The following is a 19,510-nucleotide window of genomic DNA, read 5'->3' as shown; positions in this document are numbered from 1 at the left end:
TGGTTGTCATTCTCCAAAGACCCCTGTGTGCACAGCGTTTAGAGAGTCCCTCCATGGGAATAGTAATAGGAACCTGGTTTTCATCAAATCTTGGTAGATTTTTAATAGTTACTTTCTCCCCTCTATTGGTTCATTTTTTACCACCCACCATTCACTTTATGCTGTTATGTTGTTATATTGACAAGATCGTCCTAGTCTTAATGTTCCTGAATAAAAACGGGATTCTTTGGCAGGTCCGTGGGGTATATAATATATTCAAGTTAAAAATTAGCTGAAACCGATACTCCACCAGCCTTCAGTTTAAAAAAGTGTTCCCGCCCTTACAAACCAATTGCAGAATGGTATATTCAAGGTCGTAATAGCAAGTTCATATTCTCATATACTTTTTTACACATTTCTGAAGAAAAAAATAATAAGCCCCTTGTGGGATAGCTTGTTCTCTTATTCTTTTTCTGTCTCTTCCCATGAACATAGCAAAAGATTATAAATTCTTTCAAACATTTTAATAGAAATGAATAAGGAGCCTTCGTGAGGCATATCTAAGCAATTTTGAAAAAAAAATAAGCCATAGTGGGCACTTCCAAGAACTGCACATACAAAATTGAAGCCCAAGCTCTGTGGGTAATGGTAGACATTATTTCCATCTGGCAACTAGTTTGTGGTGGTCTGAGCCGTATTATTAGCAAGGCACAGCGTAGCCAGCTGTCTGGTCACACTACCAGCAGGCTTGTGATTAAATAACATTCTCAGTGGGTCTCCCAGAGGAAACGGACACATAGTAAATACACATCGCCTGGCTGTGTGGGAACAAATCCCTAAACAGACATTATTCTCTTCTTCCCAAGCATGTGCTTCATCAAAGGGCCACCGTCCTCATGTTCTATGCTCTAACCTCCTGTGCCTTCAGGATCACACGAGCATGAGAGCACAGAATCACTGCGATCCAGACTCCTCAGGATTAACAGGCCTGGAGCTTAAACCCGAAGAATGGTGGTGGACCAAAAGCGTCTCTATTTTCCCAGGATGACTCTGGATTTGAAAAGACAACAGAGAGAGAAGATGTGAGAAAACACCCGAACAGAGAAGAAGAAGAAGAAGAAGAAGAAGAAGAAGAAGAAGAAGAAGAAGAAGAAGAAGAAGAAGAAGAAGAAGAAGAAGAAGGTGGTAGAGGGAGGTTCTGAAGGCTTGGGTGTCAGAGAGATCTGTATTTAAATATTTCTTCCACTATATAGAAACTATGTAACTGGTTGTTGAAGTCTCAAGGTTGTTATAAAGATCACTATAATATTCGGGGAAGGTTTATCTCGTGTGTCATATTTTGAACATTTGGGAAAGGTTAGTCATATTTCATCTTTTAATTTATTTTTTTAAACAAGCTTTCCTTATTTTGCATACAAATCCCAGTTCCCACTCCCTCCCCTCTTTCTTCTCCCCTCACCTTTCCCCCTCCCACTCCCCATCCACAGAAATTGTAAGGCTTCCCATGGGGAATCAACAAAGTCTGGCACATCACGTTGAGGCAGGACCAAGGCCCTCCCCACTATGAGCAAGGTATTCTTCAAAAAAGAATGGGCTCCAAAAAGTCAGTTCAAGCACCACAGACTGCCCCAGCCACACAATTGTCCCCCACATTCAGAGGGCCTAGTTTGGTCCCATGCAGATTTTGCTGCTATCAGTCTGGAGTCAATGAGCTCCCACTAACTCAGGTCAGCTGTCTCTGTGGGTATCCCCATCATGGTTTTGACCCCTTTGCTCTTATTATTGCCCCTCCCCATCTTCAACTGCTCTCCAGAAGCTTGGTCCAGATCTCCCCATCTGCTTCCATGAGTTATTGGATGAAGTTTCTCTGTTGACAATTAAGGTAGTCATCAATCTGATCACAGGGGACGGCCTATACAGGCACCCTCTCCACCACTCATAACTGGATATTAGACATAAAGCAAAGGATAACCAGCCTGTAATCCATGACCCCAGAGAAACAAGGTGACAAGGGGAACCCTGAGAGAAACATACATGGATCTTCTTGGCGAGGGGAAATAGTCAAAAACTCTTGAGAAAATTGGAAGTGTGGGGGTGCAGAGAAGGGAAGTCAGAAGAGGGGGAGAAAGGGAGAGAGGAGGAAAACATGAAGGAACAGGATGGTCGAGATGGGAGGACAGAGCGAGAGAGCAAGGAAAGAAATATCTTGCTTGTGGGAGCCATTATTGGGGTTAGCGTGGAACCCGGCAGCAGGGAATCCACAGGAGGAGCCCAGTTAATCATGTTTCTATTGCCAGGGAAGTTGCTGCAAAGACAATAGGTACCAGTTAGAGTAGTTTAGAATGTGGTTAATAGACTACGTCTGGAAAGAGGGAAGGTGAGGACAGGTCATTTCCAAGTTTCTGACCACTAGGTAGATGGAGGTAACTTTCATTGTACCAAAAAGTAGAGGATAAGGTCTGGATGGAGGGGAGAAAATAACATTCAATTTAGCCATGTTGCTGGGAAACATTGAGGTGATGGTCATAAAAAACCAACTGGATAGATAAGTCTAGTTTAGGGGAGAAAAAAATATTGAGCTGCAAATCTTATTCCATAACACACTAGCAGAAAGGATACAGCTGAAGCCACAAAAATGTGTCATGAGAGCAGAACGTCCAGAGAATAAAGAAAACATAACCAAGTACACAACTGTGCCTTTTATTTAGAAAAATGTGTGCTAAGATGAAATCGGGGTCCGGGGCTATAGATCAATTAGAAGTGGGCACACCCAGCATAGACAGAGCTCTAAGTTCCATGGCCAGCATTGTATAAACAACAGAATGCGTTGGTGCATGACTGTGTTTCAGCACTTAGCAGATGGAAAGAGGAGAGATTCAAGGTCCCCCTCAGCTACACAATGAGTCCCTCCTCAAGGGGGAGAGAGGGGAGAGAGGGAAGGAAGGAGGGAAGGAGGGGGGATGGGTAGGAGGGGGGGAGAGAGGAAGAGGAAGGAAGGAAGGAGGGAAGGAGGGAGGATGGGAGGGAGGGAGGGAGGGAGGGAGGATGGGAGAGAGGGAGGAAGGGAGGCTTGCTGTGGAGGCTGGTGGTGAGTAGCAAGAGTTGTGTGTGATGGGAAGATAGCTCTGATGTGAGAAAAGTTAAGAGAGGCAAGCACTACATTGCTGTGCTCAGAATGGGGAGTCAGTTAATGTCTATGACTGTGCTCTGTCCTGTGAGTAATGAGGGTATGAGATGCACCTAATCTGATAGAAGATGAAAGAGCTCGGAGAGAAGGGACAAAATAAATAAAGACTTTTAGTTTCTTGGTACTAGCTATTGATTCTGGAACACGTGTGCCTTTGATGGCCCACGAAGTCTCACTCAAGCCCTTTATGCTGTGTCATAACTGCTAAGGGGTAAACTCATTCACTGCTGCTCAGACCAGGGTTAAATCATATATCCCCTTCCTTGTGTATCCTAAGATACTGTGGCAGTCTGTAAGAGACCTCTTGCAGAAAGAGCAGTGGTGCAGGATGATGTCATCTCTGCATCAGCCACGCACATTGAGCTTTATCCAACAAACAACATGCACATGTTGCAGCCTGAGGGATCAACGCAGAGGACAGTCCTTAAAGCCTTTCCAAAGTCAAGTTGTGTTTTACACACACACACACAAAGAGAGAGAGAGAGAGAGAGAGAGATGGCAACAAAGAGTGAACCCTGGTAAGCCCAAGTTGGACTCTATCTTAGCAATGCTAGAATTGAGAGCAACAAAGTTATAGTTCTGAGTCTGGACCTTATGAGAATATAAAGTTCAATATTATTTGCCCTGCTGGGTTTCACAAGATTAGTAACAATTTTTCTAAAACATTTAGCTTGAGATAGCACCAAAATGTGTCATTAGCAATCAGAAGAAATCAAATCAGGATAAGCACACACACACATATAAAAAAGTGCCTGCACACAAATAAAAGGACAGTGTGTCACCAAGACTGTTTCTCTCTGTCCTGCCCTTTGTTGTGTGACTTCATCTTCAAGTCTGAGGGGCCTTGGAAGACATCCAGGTGCATTGTCCCTGTTGTCATCGTCCTTTCCTGAGGTCCACACGTGTGGTAGTTCCCAGGCTAACTTACTGAACCACACAGTTATTTTTATTGTCCTCTCCATGTAAAAATGATAAATGACTAGTTTGTAAACCCCTGCCCTGTGTGTAGAGGGCGGCTCGCTTTCCTGAATTAGACATTGGCCAGAAGTGTGGAAATGTGCCAACGACCAAGTCTTGAGCCATAGTTAATAGAAGCCAAATGTAATATAACTGTGAGTAGATCTAGTGCCCCACAACTGCAGATTAGTGCAGGGTCAACAACAGGAAGGAAAGAGAGGGAGGGAGAAAAAGACAGACACAGAGAGATGGGGGGGATGGGCAAGAGCAAAGAACAAGCCCAGGCACTGTGTCCAGGCTTGATACTGCCTCTTGAAAACCATGATGTAATTTCTTGAGGTGATACCCATATACCATTTTTTGAGTCTCACCAGTCTCTGCGTGGTTCTAATTGGTCCACAAAATAGAGAGTTCTACTCTAGGCACATTCAAACCTCTAATAAAAATGGACATTATCACCAAAGTCAGAAGTAACATCTCACTAAACCTAGGTGTACTAAAAATGGATGAGGTCTTCTTCCCCAAAACAAAGAGGAGGGTCAGATATTAAAATTTGTCAAGGAAGAAGCTTCAGTGTCAAACATGGAAGCCAGAAACTATATAGCAAAGACTGCAAACACCATCTACTAAATCTTCAACTTACTACAATTATTGCAAATCTTGTCACAATTTCAGTCCCTACCAAGCAAGGTCCTAACTCTTTCATGTATATAGTTTCAAACATTTTAATGGTTCTTTAATATCTGAATTCTCATCCTTTTATGTTGAGTAAAAATAAAAAGTGTTACATGAAATCTGAAGCGATTATTTGAGAAAGAAGTCTTGGGATGAGGGAGGAGATGGAGAAGGAGAAGCCAGCGAAATGTCACTAGATCCCCTGCAGAACTTTGTAGAGGACACAGACACTATGCCTGAGACTTCCTGAGGAGTGCCTGGCTACCACTGGTCCTCTCGCAGCAGGAAAATAGCACAATTAACGAAGCTGCATTAGAGAGGCATAGGTAATGATAGAATTCTGTGTCCCTGAAGCTGAGGTATGTTGGGGAGAACCCCCAGAAAAGCCTGCAGTCTTTTCAGGGCTGTAGGCTTCAGGAATTTCCACTCATCATTCCCCAAGCAGCTCAAGTCTTCTTGGGAGTGCAATGAAGCTCAGCTTCTGTACATATGTCTTGGTGCCAGGACTGCATTTATTCTGCATAATTATCAGGAATACCCATCTTTGTTCTGCCACCCAAAATGTTGTGGTTCAATCATCAGGCAACCCCACGGCAGCTTCGGGTTTTCATGGGTCAAGAACAAAACATCTAGGTCCTCTCAGGCACAAGGCTAAGCACTCCTGGGAACCTTTTCAGTGGCTTTGGTTCTCACAGGATAAACAATCTACGTTTCCCGCTTCTCTCGGAGCTTGGCTCTCCGTGCTGCAAACAGTCACGCCGTAGCAGCCATGAAGGCAAGAGTGTGAGCAAAACAGTCTGCAGATCAGTGGTACACCTGTTGACTTGCCAGGCATGTGGGCAACAGCTCCGGGGGCTTGTATTCACTACAGGGGTACGCTAATCTATAGAAGGCATGAGTAACGAGGTTGTCTGGGCATCGATTAATGAACACTGCCTATAAGGAATAGCTCTTGCGTGGGAACAGTTATAAGTAATAAAAGCTCCTGAATTTTAAAACTATTTTATTCCTACAGATAGTTTCTAGAAAGTATCTTATTGTGAAATACTGACAAAGTTTATTTTTCCTTTTTTGAAATGAACACATCAGTGTTTATTTTTACAGCAGTGAGAGGAAATTCAGCCTTAAGCAATCTGGTAAAACCTGTTGAATCTCTCCCTGTCTCTTTAAAGATAAACAATAAAAATGAAAAGGGGATCAGAGAAGCTTCATTTGGCAACAGATGGGACAGATGGGAACAGATGCAGATGCAGTCCCATAGCCACACATTAGGTGGAGCTCAGAGAATTCTGCAAAAGAGGAGGAGAAAGGAGTGTAGGAGTCAAAGGGGTCAAGGACACCACAAGAAAACTCACAGAACCAACTAACCTGGGCTCATAGGGGCTCACAGAGACTGAAGCTACAACCAGGGAGCCTGCATATAGGCACTCTGCAGGTATCTTACACTTGTATAACTTGGCCCTCTTACAGAATTCCTAACAGTGGGAGCAGGGGCTGTCTCTGACTCTTTTGGGACCCTACTCCTCATATTGGGTCACCTTGATCAGTCTTAATCCATGGGGTAGTGTTTAGTCTTACTACAACTTGATATGCCATGTTTTGTTGTTATCCATGGGAGAAGAGGAGGAGAAATGGACTGGAGATGGGAACAGAGGGGTGTGGGAAAGGGGCTAGGATAGAGGTGGGAGTGGGGGGATATCAAAGAAATAAACAAATACAAAAACGTATATATAGGGTAAAGAAGACATGATCAATATAGAATTGTATTAGCCCAATTCCCAAGCCTACCGGTTCCATGAATGTGGTTTAAGAACCTAAGGCTATGTAATCTCCCTATAAACATTTTATTTAAGGGCAGGTTCAAAGCTTTTTGCCATAGATGTGGGAGATAGTTTCTTGCAACAGAGACAAAACCAGCTACCTGTGGGGTGAGCAGGTGATGGGGATGCCTGGGTGGGTGTCGGTGTGTGGGTGGGTGAACAGCAGACTCAAGAACCACCCTGTCCGAGTGCAAGGAGGAACAGCTCCCCTCTTGGGGATGTGGGCCCTGTGTTATCACGTCCTCTCTCTTTAAGAGACAGTATTGAATTGTTTATATGAAGTATCCATCTTGTTAGTATTGGTTGGACAAAAATACTGATAATAATTAACATTATTTGACACTCCAGGACAGGCCTCACACCCAGGAGTGTCAGCCAATGCAAACTGGACTCGGTGGGTTGATGAGGGAAGAGGGGGAAATGGAGGCACAGAGACAGGGATGGAGCTGGGGAGCAGGTATCTGGGGAAAGTTTGGAGGAGAGGAAGGATACGATCCAAACACACCATATGAAATTATCAAAGAATTAACAAAAACTGCTTTGAAAAAGAAAAATGAAATAATCAACTGTTTGGGACAAAGAAAGAGTCTTTAGCATTTTTGTGTAGAAAGACACAAGAAGGTAGACGACCCCAGTTACTCACACGTTAATGCCTTTCCCTATCAGCATATTTCTTACACTTATTTTCACAGCATCAGATTTAAATTGAGTTCCACAGTCTTCCTACAGTGTCAGCACGCCACAGAGGAGAACCAGCGGCTCAGGGAATGCCTTAAACCTTTCAATATTTATTTAAACCCGACTTCCCTGTGCTAGGTAATATCCAGGTTGGTAAGAACACAAAGAAGGAAACACTGTCTTTGTTTTCAGAGCTCACAGACGTGGAAAGAACTCTATCAAAAGTTTACAATACCATGTATTAAATAAAGCCTATCGCAGAGATATGTAAAAAGGACAAAGGGAGGAGGAGGAAAACATTCCTCCTCCCAGGAGATGGAGAAGGTTTCTAGAGGGAGAGATCATAGCGCAGCTTTATACAATGAGGTTCAGTTTGTTAACCATTTAATAAGGCATGCTGAGTAATTCAATTTTTTATTCTAGCAGAAATAGGCAGATATGAAACAGTTATGCACGGGGAAGCAATATGGTCAGACCATTTTTTTATTTTTTTTATCAGCATACTGGCAGCAGTGGGACATAAGAGCTACAGGAGGCAGAGCAGACAGTGAAGAGCCACGAGACAATGATTTAAGTAATTCAGCCCATTAAGAAGCAGCAGGGACATGAAGTAAGTCTACTTGGCTGGAAAAATAATGTTATGGCTAAAGAGGCACCATTATATGCCAGGCATCCATGTGGACACCCACCAGCCCTTTGTCTCTGACTCCAGTCCCTACAAGATGAGTTCCCAGTAACCCTGACTCAATGGCCCCCTGCCCAAAAGTGTACAGTGTGACCACCAACTTGTTATGACTCACTGCTTTTTTTGCCTCTGTAACTTGCTTACGCAGATGCCTAGATTGTTTTGAGTTGCCTTAACCACTTAACCTGGCAGAACAGAACAGTTTTGCTTGCTTGTATAGATATTGAAGGTCTTCATGCAATCCCCCCCCCCTTTAGGAGTCCTTCTCCATACCCCTTCTTCCTGGTACCAACTAATCAATAAATCTTTGGACTATACTGGGATTGAGTCTATGGTCTTTCCCAAAGGGTCACAATCTCCATAGCAACAGCTAGAGGACAGACATTAAGGACTTGGCTTACAGAAGGAGAGGAAGGTGGCAGGAGAGAGGGGAGAGTTCAGGATACCAAACAGGACTCACTCTAAGAGAATTCCAAGTGCAAAAGCAAGCAGGCGACTCTAGAGCCAGGTTACTTGACATTAATTGTCCTTTCGCCCTTACATTCTGGGTGGATTCAGGCAACTGATGTGCCTGCCCACTCTAAACCTCTTTCTGGTATGTATGCCAAGATATCTCTTGACATTGGTGGACATTTGTGCCTACAAGTTCCTTTATGGTTACTTTCTGTAATTCTGGTTGGGGTAGCAATATTATCTGGTGTGTTTGTTTTAGAAGACCAAATGTTCTGTTTGTAATGCTTTTCCAGCCAGTTCTATAGTGATAGGGTGAGCACTCTGGCTTCCGCTGTGCTTGTAGAACAGTCTCGGTTGGTGTAGATTAATACATGGCTCTCGGATTGAAAAGAAAGCTTCCATAGCATAGTGATGGTGTTAGAGTCCTGTATGCAGACAAAGCTGTCTACAGCCTGCTAAGCATGGGGCCAGGGTTTGACTCTGTAATATAAGAACGTCTGACAAACATCTCTAAGATGTTTGATAGGAAGAAGAGGAGGTAAAATCTCCAGAGGTTCGTTGGGAGAGAAGACCAGATAAATAGGAGGGGGGAAAAACAGTCCACTGCAATAGAGGAGCCAGGTGTGTGAAAAACATCTATCTCACAGTTAAAAGTCTTGAATTAGATCGTTTAACACAACTGTGGTATCACTCAGGATACTTTTCCTTATCTTGATTATGACTTCACTTCTAGAAATAAAAGAAAGGAAACATGACTTCTAAGAGGGCAGGATTTATAGGTGAAAGGGCATCGGATTCAGAAATCCCTTATAATTCAGCTGTGTTAAATGACTTAAATACTGCTTTACATAGCAGTAAAGGTGGAAGGGCTCAGATTCTATTGCTTACAATTCTGCACAAGAGCAAACTCCACTTTTTCCTTCTTCTAATCTCCCTAAAGGGACAGGGCTGGTGGGGAGCATCAGCTTCCAGCAAAATGGGCAGTGTATGTCTGCAGGGCTCCATCACGGGCTGCTTTTCTGGTCACTTCTGCTGTGACTCTACAACTTCAGGGCTGAAACTTGAACGTGGGCCTTATTTGAGGAGAAAGACACTCCAACTTTTCCAAAGAGGTGTCTCCTGTTACAAATAACATTGGTCTTGCAAAACGTCTGATGGTTTTGGCAGTATAGTGTGTAAAGTGAAAAGGTTGAGCATGTTGGCCTTGGACTCAAGTCCAGACTCCACCACTTCTCAGGTGTGAGAGCCAGGGAATTTACCGGTTTAATCCTCCATTTCCTCCCATGGTAAGGTTGATGACAACTCTGGACTATTTCAAATAGTGAGTCCCTAACAACACGTGGGGGGCTTTTGATGTTTTACCTTTGAACTCCTCAGAGTAGAAGAGATTGAAAAAGATTGAGAAATGCATTTTTTTACAAGGTCCATTGAAGAAGAGATTGTCTTTTCTTCCAACAGGAAAAGTGTTTACATTCTTCCTAGCAGTGTAACTGTCCATTTCCAGGAGACCTAGCAGCCTGATCCATACTTCTCCTGGTACCAGGGCTGAGTAAGCTGATTCTCTCCAGCTGGGGACTTACTAACACTTCTTCCAGACCAATGTAACACGTGGCTTGTTAAAAAAGAGTCACTCAAAACCAAACAAAGCTAACTACCAAAGGCTTGCACACAAGCCGTATCCTAATGATGAGCCCAAGGAAAATGTATCACCTTTCCAAATGTTCTTGGTCACTGGGTGTTTTTCAAAAATAAAAAGACAAGAACTGCTAAGATCTTCATTACTCGCCTTTCATTTTACACTAAATAGCTGCAAACTCAGTCTATAGGATATGGTAAAACTATCCGGTCGGGGAGGGGAACCTCTAAGTTCATCACCTAAGCTGTCAAGTCATGTGGTCTTTCATCTGGAATTTAAAATCAAAGACAAGAAAACCTAGAGATGTCCTGACCTGTTATTAACTTTGCATTTTTTAAAGATTACTATGCTTCACTGTTAGCAAAATGGTCATTAAAAGTACAGCACAGAGTTAAGCAGTAAAATTGGACCCCATAAAGTATGATAGTATTGTGGCTCTTAAAGACCCCCGTGCAGATGTTCCTAATCAGACTGAAAACACAAACACACAAACCAGTTTGTTCCAGTTACAGGATAATTTCATTAAAAGCATGCTTATAATTGAACAGAATAAATAATAGTTAAAGCCATGGAGGTAGTGAGACTGCATTGAAATGTAATCCCAAGGACTCTCTGCCAAGAAAACTGTTCCAACATTTGAAAGCCGGGAAGCTGAGAAATCCTCTCCTGGCTACAGGTAGAAAATTATTACCTGAGTTAGCCAAAACCTGTGAGAACATACCTTTAGGGAAATCTCTCTCTCTCTCTCTCTCTCTCTCACACACACACACACACACACACGCATGCACGCATGCACGCACGCATGCACACACGCATGCACGCACGCACACACGCGCACGCGAACACACACACGCACACACAAGCACAAAGAATGCCTCTTTTTGAATCTGCTGCTCTGGGAAAGTTAGACGTCCGATTTCTCACCGTGTTCACTTCTTACTGAGGCACGCATGCTGCAGGAAATGCGCTGCAGGAGTAAACAGGCACATGCAGCCCACACATGCTCCGAGGACACAGGATTCTTTTCGCAAACAGTGATCTTGGCAACAAGCCTCCTTTATGGACCGAGAGCTCCATTCCCTACTTAGAGCGAGTCCCAAGGCTACAGCAGGTAAGTGTGCGGTGCTAATTAGGCTCAAAGGTGATTGTATTCAAAGCAGGAACTATTCCGCAGCATATTCGATGGAGGTTAGGAAATTGCGCCAGCACAGTGACGTTATAAGAGCTCCTTTTCCCACAATTACCGATCTTTGAATCAGTATGAACTTTAACATTGCAAAATATGTAATTCCATTCAAGGGTTGGTGCTTAATTGCCTAATTCCAAGCCCCCCCCAAAAAAAAAAAGCCAAGTAATTTTAAAAGCAATTAGGAAAATCTTACACAGAAACATCTACTCTGCTTATTTTCCTAACGCATATATCCATCTTATTAAAAGTCTGTTTCATTAACCGGACTGTCACGCCTAGATCATGATCCCCATCCAAGAAGCAAAGCCACATTAATTCAGCATAAAAGAGTAAACTCGAACGCCACACTCACCCTGTGTCACCTGCTGAACTGCCAACATGAGCCCAGACACAGTGTCTGGCAGCAGGTTTTCCTTCAGACTGTACTGTGGTGCCCATTCCAAAATAGGTAGGCGCCTTCTCCACCACTGTTTAACGTCCTCGCAGTGGGGGGCGTGCACCTTGCCCCACAGCGCGCTTTTCTTTTTCCTCTTTGCTCCGGTCATTTTCCAGATCCCCTCCTGTAGTAGTCAACTTCTTCAAACAAGGGAGAGAGAGAGAGAAAAATCAAACAAGGGAGAGAGAGAGAGAAAAAAAAAAAAAAAAAACGGCTGATGAACACCTCCTTTCAATGCCAGGCTCCAGTTCGTCTGTGGTTTACAATGCCAAAGCTGTTCAGAAAACAGCAAGTGGAGAGGAAGAAAGGAGAGAGAGGAGAGGGGAAGAGAGGTGGCAGGAACACAAATGGATGCAACTGAGCTGGGGGTCTTACTGTGCAGAGTTCAGCTAATTGTTCTAGATAAAAAATTAGAGACCCAAACCTTGAATTCTTATCTGAGTAAGAGACGGTTCCTGCTAATGGAACACTTTTCTGGTCTTGGGAAAGGAATGGGTTCAGTGGTGAGATGGCTACAGCTCCCTTGCCAGTAATTCCCCTTATATTCACTGTCGTCTTATGTTTTTGGCTGCATTCCCAATGGTTAATGAGGTAGTGCGGGGCGTGTGTTGGAAGTGGGCTGGGCTATGCTAATGAAACCAGGAAGCATCGGGCCAGCCCAGTGTCTTCACAAGCTAAAGCAGAGTCCTGACTGCCACAGGGATCTGCTGCGGAAAGTGTGCTCAGAGAATGCAGCCATGCTTCTCTGAGGTGTCCACTCCAACAAGTCTAAAATTCGCCAGCTCCACAAAGGACAAAAACTACATGAATCCTCGTCATTTTATTCTTGGGGACACGGGGTTTTCATTCATACAAAAAAATATTCAGATAGCCACGGTGCCATCTGAGGGAAGACTAGCAAGTTCTTATAAACAAACTGAAATTTCATCTCCTGGGCTAAAGAAATAAGTACCAGAATGAGCAAATATTTGTGGCTAGGGTTTATTTTTCTTCCTGTTTCTGCTCATTCACTTTTCACTGATTGTTTCGCAAAGTTTTGAATTAACATACTTATGCCACTGTAAGTAAAATTTATTGAGGGATTTGGTATCATTAAAACTATTGTTTGAAGTGCCACTCTGTGTGCATGTGTGTGTGTGTGCGCGCGTGTGTATGTGTAATACTATCTTTAGTTGGCATAACTTTTAGTAGAGTGTTGTCCTTTTAAGAATGAGTGTTACGTTTTATAACAAAATAGACTGTCAAAGATTTTATGATATTGTTATTTCCCACTGCCTCCAGAAGAATAAGCTAGTATTACGATCTGAACCATTGGAACTCACCCAAAAAGCCAATATTCTAAGTAAAACTGTAGAGCCAAAAAAAAAAAAAGAAAAAAGAAAAAAAAAAGAAAAGAAAGAGCATGTGTGTGGTTTGCTGCAGGGCTTTCTAACGTGTTTGTCCAGAGACATCAGATGCTGGAGGTTGCTAGAGCCGTACAGAGTTAGAGCCATGGATTCTCTAAAGGACCCTGCTACGCTTTCTCCCATTACTTAAAATATGTGGAAGAGCCACTTTTTCAGCCTCAAAAGTCCAGTATCCCTTGCTTTATATCTACTTGGCAATACTTTTTTCATATTTAATGAGTCCTAAATATATAGAGTGATATACATTTTATATGAATGTATGGAATTTGTTCTGTTTTTTTTTTAATATCTACATCACTTCAGTTTCTAACATTTTAATACATTTCTAGCTCAGGATGAAGTTAAAGGTTTATAGAGAAGGAGTCTTATCAGGACTGAGATGAAGCTCAGTAGTATGGTTTTTTTGCCTAGCAGGCATGAGGCCCTTGGTGCAGTCCCTAACAAAAGAACAAGAGGGAGAAGGAGAGACAAGGAGGAGTCTCAATCAGAGAGGATGCTGCAAATGGTAGCCTTTTAACTTGATGTTTAATATGCGAGTTCCTCAGAATACAGATGGAAATGATCACACCGGGTTGGCTCTCCTTCGCTGTGGAGATCTCTCCCTTTGCAGCATGTGTTCTACCAGCAAGTATGCACAGTGCGAACATCAGAAGCTATGTGCACACGTGTTGCGTGTTATCACTTTCCTGCTTAAGATAAACATGAAGTTTTAAAATTAAATCTAGACAATAAATTCAAACCTAGGCTGCAAAACAAATGAGAGGTAAAATCATTGAAAAGTTCACTGAAGTCACCAATCAATAACTATTTTGTGATTTCCAATCGCTTACTTTCTGCTAAGCCCTAGAAACAAATCATTCACCTGAGCAGAACTTCTGTGAGGAAAAGTGAGGAAAAGAATCCACTCAGAACTACCTGTCCTGCATCAGGGCCAGTGACTGTGCTAAGTGATTCCTGCTCTCAAGGCGGTAGATTTGTATGAGAGATTGGTTCTGAGAAGTCTCATCAGACTGTCCCTAAGAGAATAAACCCTTCCAAAAAACCTTTTCTAAAGCTTAAACCCATCGCTCTGCTTCCATTTTCCCAATCCTGTGTGTAGACAGCTATGTAAAGCCTGCCAAAGCTTCACTCCACAGCTTGTTATCAGTCTTATTTATAATCAGCAATGCCGAACAAAGAAAGCTTTATGCAGAATTTCTTCACACGTATGAAACCCTCAAAGTGATTTGGCCAGGCCCTAACATTTGGTAAGACTAGTAACATTTATTTGAAAGTTCAGTGCCTAGGGTAGTTAAAGTTCTGTAGTGTATACCACCCATATGGGCCATTTCTTCCCTGAATGTCCAGTGAGACGTTGAAAGACTCTCTGATTGTCTTCCTCTTCAGATATGGACCCATGGGAAGCTTCTTCTTCCTGAAACATCATTTTGATCACATCACTGACATGTTGAAATTTCTGTCCTACCCAACATTAAACTCAAACTTATTAACGAAAGCAGCGTGAGTCTTCTGTTCCCCACTGCCCCCAACTAGCTTACCATGAACTCTAACTCAACAAGTTATGTCTGACACAATCACTGCTGAGGAGGAGAGGGGTGGAGAGAGGAGCTATTGTCTATACTTCAGGACTTAAAGAGATATTTAATGTAGGGGATAGGAAAAGGTATAACTAACATTCTCCCAGCCAAAAAAAATAGATAAATTAATAATGAAGTTACACAGGACGAGCTGTATGCTCAGGAATGGGGGAGGGGGGTTTCATTATCACTGGGGATAAATTCCTCCCATTCCACCCAGACCCTGTTTTCCAGCAAGTAAACAGTTCTCAGACTACAACACACGGACTCCCTAGTCACGTGATCTTCTCCTTCACACTTCAAACTATTTAGTAAAAGCTCTATCTCCCATGAACACTTTCCCGGGCCCCCAGCAATCTGGTCATGCACTATGTTTAGTATTCAGGTAGCCTTCAGATAGAGACCTCGAGTCTTTCTCATGATATGTTTTTTTATTCCTCACATCTTTTCTACATGACTTTCTTCTCTCTGACTCACATTAAATTCCTTATGAGTAGGGCTGGTTCCTTTTCTCGCGATTTTGTAGGGCACACCGTAGACGTAGCATCCACTAGATAAATACGCGCACAGTCACTCTGTCGCTCCAGGATCGCTCAGCCTGCTGCAGCACAACTGCCCCTCTGTGCTCTAAGAGAGTGGGGATAGCGTGCGGAGAGAAAACAAGCGGAGGCAGTAGGGAAAAAATAGAGAGAGCGTTGGTCTTCTCCCGCTCAGCTTCGCCATGCCCTTTCCAAACCTGAGAACTGTCCTCGTTTTTGAACAGAAGTCCTTTTCTTTATATGATAGGATCTGTGGAGTGAGGATGAGCAGGAAAGAGTGAGATACCACAAGAGAGGTAGCCACCTTCCTGCTGGAGACTTGGCGGAAGCATAGTGTTGGCCTTGAGCGTGTTCAAGGTGATCATGGAGCACACGGGAACCGGGCCAGGCTTGAGTGAACTCGGAGTCTTTGGGAAGTATGAAGCTGGTTATGGACAGGTCCGCATTTACCGAGTTTTGAGAGACGCAAGCAAAGACTGGCATATGACTTTTGGTTTGGGTGTGAGGCCTCGCAAGTGCAGGGACCAGGCACCTAAAGCACTGAAATGTATCCAAGTTGTACTGGAAATACAGACTCACAAGCCATGGGCAGCATCCTTTTCTAACTCATATCTACCTCACAAAGTTGGTCTACAGCGTTTCTAATATAAAGACACTGCAGAAAAGTTCCATCTGAAGGGCAGAGGGGAAAGCCAGGATGCAAGTTTTTCTCTGCTCACCAAACCACACAACAGGTATTGAGATGCATCCACAAAGAGGGGTCAGCTTTTCTTAAGTCATCTAAACATGGTACCATCTTCTAATCAAGGCAAATTTTTTAGATAGACCGGCATAGCCCTTAATCCAAATTCGGTTTTAGTTTTTCTAATGACTGAAGTTAACAAGCTTAGAAAAACAGCCCCTTCCAATTTCTGGACCTAGTTATTAGAACATTCTTTCCTAATTGGAAAGCCAAGACCCACTATTTAATATTTCTACTCTGGTCTTCACCCTAGCCTCTGTACTATATTACAGACTCTCAGCTTCCAGCCTAACTCATTCAGAGCTACAATTTCTGAAAATAGTTCTTTGTTTTCCCCGGAGCTGTTCATTTCCTAAATACCATCACACATGGAAGTCAATTGCAGTCCTGAATTCCACAAGGTTGTCTCATAGCAAGCCAGTCAGCCCAATGGTGAGCTCACCAACAGTGAGCGAGGTTGATATCAATAATGTGCTTAACTCCCTGCCTTTGATTAAACAGAGCTCTCCAAGCTCTTCTTCGCCCTCTTTCTGTGGTTTTTATACTATGAGATAATATGAACTGACAGCCCCAGCGCCGTAGTAAGGAATATACAGGGAGAACACTGGGGTTTTCTGACCACCGGCCTACTTTCAAGCCCGGGGGAGACCCTGTAACACAGGACATGTGATATTCTCCTCCAGCCACTGCATGCGAAAAAAGACCATGCGGCATATTTACTAGTGCCTATACTTTAGAATAAAATTTCCTTAGAAAGAATTGGGAATGATCAAATATGATAGATTTTTTATTGTGTCTAAAATGAATTTTAAGGATTCATATCAAGTCAAGGATACTGTCTTCATCAGTCATGAAATTTTGATTCAGAAAAAAGAAAAGAGAGTGAAATTGGTTCCCCAGTTTCATTGGTTCTACCTCTGGATACGTAGCCACCATTTTAGTGAATAACAATCATAAAGAAAAGAGAGATTATTTGGAACTTAATATTACTCAGAAAGGGAATCTCTAAAATACTCCATAAGCTTTGTGTTTTCACACAATGATCAGTCCCCAACAAAAATCTCCATCATATAAGAGTGCTTGACTAGCCGGGCGGTGGTGGCGCACGCCCTTAATCCCAGCACTCGGGAGGCAGAGGCAGGCGGATCTCTGTGAGTTCGAGACCAGCCTGGTCTAGAAGAGCTAGTTCCAGGACAGGCTCCAAAGCCACAGAGAAACCCTGTCTCGAAAAACAAAACAAAACAAAACAAAACAAAACCAAACCAAGAGTGCTTGACTTACTTTTAAGGGAAATTCAAAATTAATATGAGCCTTGCCTCATTAGCACATGAACTTGAAACAGCACCTTGTGGCCACCCCTAATTTAAAAGATTCAAACAGTGCAGCAGTCATAATTACAGCATTCTGGACGGTGATCATTTAGGTTTTAATACAAAAGGTATAAAGCAGTACTAAGACCCAGGACTTGAAATTCTTTTAAAAGCCTTCCTTCCGATACGAAGTTTCATCAGAAGACAGGGAAATACACAGAAAGGTGGCTTACAAAGTCGACACTAACCAAATTATTCTCATATATATCTAACACTAGGTCCCAGTATCAAAGGCAAATCTCAAGGTGGGCCTGGTGGTATAGGCTTCTAATCAAAATCACGAAGACACTGAAACAGGAGGAATACTAGAAGTTCATATCCGGTCTGGACAACTTCTGGAGGCAGACCCTCTCTGACAACGTCTGGAGGCAGACCCTCTCTGACAACAGAAAAAGAAAGAGAGCCAAGGACACAGCGGAGCAGTGGACTGTCGTTAGGACGTGAGGCCCTGAATTGAGCCCCAGTACTGCAATCAATCAATCAATCAATCAATAAAAATGAAAACAGAAAGCTAACTTTCCTGCTTTGCCTTTAAATCTTCAAGCCTTTGTACTCTTTGGGTCAAGATAAATGGAAAAGCACAGAGGGCTGGCGTTTGCATAAGAATTTTGATGATTTTGCCAATATTTTTCATTTTTCCAATAAGTCATCAAATTACTATTCTAAAATAGATTTTTGAAGGCACAGAAAAGTGTTTAATAAGCAAATATGTATACTCATACTGTTAGTTTCAACTTTTGCATTGATATCCCGATTTTTCTATGACATGTTTTACTTTGCACAGTTTAGGCATGATGGTCCATTGTGTGCATCTGCAGGAATATATGAGATTAACAACCCCCCCACTCAAAGGTGCACCAAAGTGTGCATGCTACACAAGCTTCGCTATCAAGGAATGGACGCTCTGGGTACCTCCAAGATTTTCATTACTACAAATAACACTGAGGTGAGACTTTTAAACCCATATTTCCCCAATTACTTCCTTATAAGTAAATAGTTCGAGTCCCAGTGCCAAAGAGCCATTCTTAATTGTGCCATTTTATTGGCAGCTATTTTTCCCATGATCCAAAGAGGGTTTTTTTCTGGATCAAATTTTACACAAGCCCAGGTCTACAATAAATCCATCTTCCATTGCTGTCTGTTGACTTAACATTTCATGATGTCTAGCTTTCTGATCATTTAGTAAATAGCTCAAGTATTCATAGTTAGACTTTCCTGAGACCTTTAAGTCACAAACTATATTTTCACTTTTGAGCTTATTTTTACTTGGCGGTATCTCTTCCACGACTGACAGCATAAATCAGACATGAGCTATAAGTAGTGCTCAATTCCCAAAACAATGCTTAAAACAATAACCAGAAGTTCTCAGCATTCATACTTGTCTACGAAAGCCAAATTCGCTGTCAGTGAGATAAAAGTAATATAAAAAGAGAACATGAATGATTATAGTAGTTATTTAAACATGGACAAACAAAGAGAGAGACAGACAGAGACACACACAGAGAGACACACACAAAGGGGGGGGGCTGGAAAGATGGTTTCACAGTTAAGAGAATATGCTGGTCTTTCATTCCCTAGCACACACATGGAGCCTTTCATAATTGCCCTTAACCCCAATCCCAGAGGACTCAATGCCCTTTCCTGACGTCCACAGGCAGCACCATGCATGTGGTGCACACACCTTATATAGGCACATACACAGCTACATAAAATAAGAATGAGTGGATTAATAAATAATAAATAAATACACTTTAAAATATAGAGAAGTCCTCAAGCCATTTTAATTCAATAAAATTTCAGGACATTAAGGGACTTTTTGGATCTTGAACAAAGAATTTCATTCAGTTCTGGAAACAGCAAACAGGCAAAGCACAGATATTTTATTTCCCTCACTAATTAGTGACACAACCGAAATTTACCCTAGAAATTTCAATGTTTACACTGCATATGGACTGCAATATTCATTGCAATATCCTATATATTACTGGTAGTAAAAAAAATTCATCTGCTCAAGCAATAAATCAACCTGCAGGGAATATTGCTGTTTATTCATGTCAAAAGAAACATCTGAAGTGGTGCGCTGTGGAGCCAGACAACCAATGAGCACAACTTCGCCAAGCAAAGCTGAAACTAAATGCCAGCTTCTCAAGGTCTTTGAAAGGAACATTTAGATAAGTGGGC

The 19,510-nt window shown here is 42.5% G+C and overlaps 1 protein-coding gene across 5 annotated transcripts in view; it reads right to left on the bottom strand.

Annotated features, from left to right (window-relative positions):
• Slc26a7 (solute carrier family 26 member 7) overlaps positions 1-12,262 on the bottom strand; it is a 114,337-nt gene extending 102,075 nt beyond the window's left edge. For 3 of the 5 annotated variants that reach the window (XM_050164316.1, XM_050164329.1, XM_050164348.1), the window contains exons 1-2: positions 12,120-12,262; positions 11,612-11,835 (exon numbers count right to left, since the gene is read on the bottom strand). In XM_050164316.1, the coding sequence (XP_050020273.1) occupies positions 11,612-11,804 (193 nt within the window). In that variant the 5' untranslated portion in view covers positions 11,805-11,835; positions 12,120-12,262. Of the gene's footprint in view, positions 1-10,994; positions 11,157-11,611; positions 11,836-12,119 lie in introns of those variants that run through there. The other 2 variants (XM_050164324.1, XM_050164338.1) reach the window with 2 other exon arrangements.
• Positions 12,263-19,510: the final 7,248 nt, after the last annotated feature.

This window comes from Alexandromys fortis, unplaced genomic scaffold (assembly GCF_014885135.2).
Source record: "Alexandromys fortis isolate MF-2015 unplaced genomic scaffold, M_Fortis_MF-2015_v1.1 scaffold_18, whole genome shotgun sequence".
Classification (NCBI taxonomy): domain Eukaryota; kingdom Metazoa; phylum Chordata; class Mammalia; order Rodentia; family Cricetidae; genus Alexandromys; species Alexandromys fortis.
The sequence above is the reverse complement of the archived record's forward strand: the minus strand, read 5'-3'. Positions and strand labels throughout refer to the sequence as shown.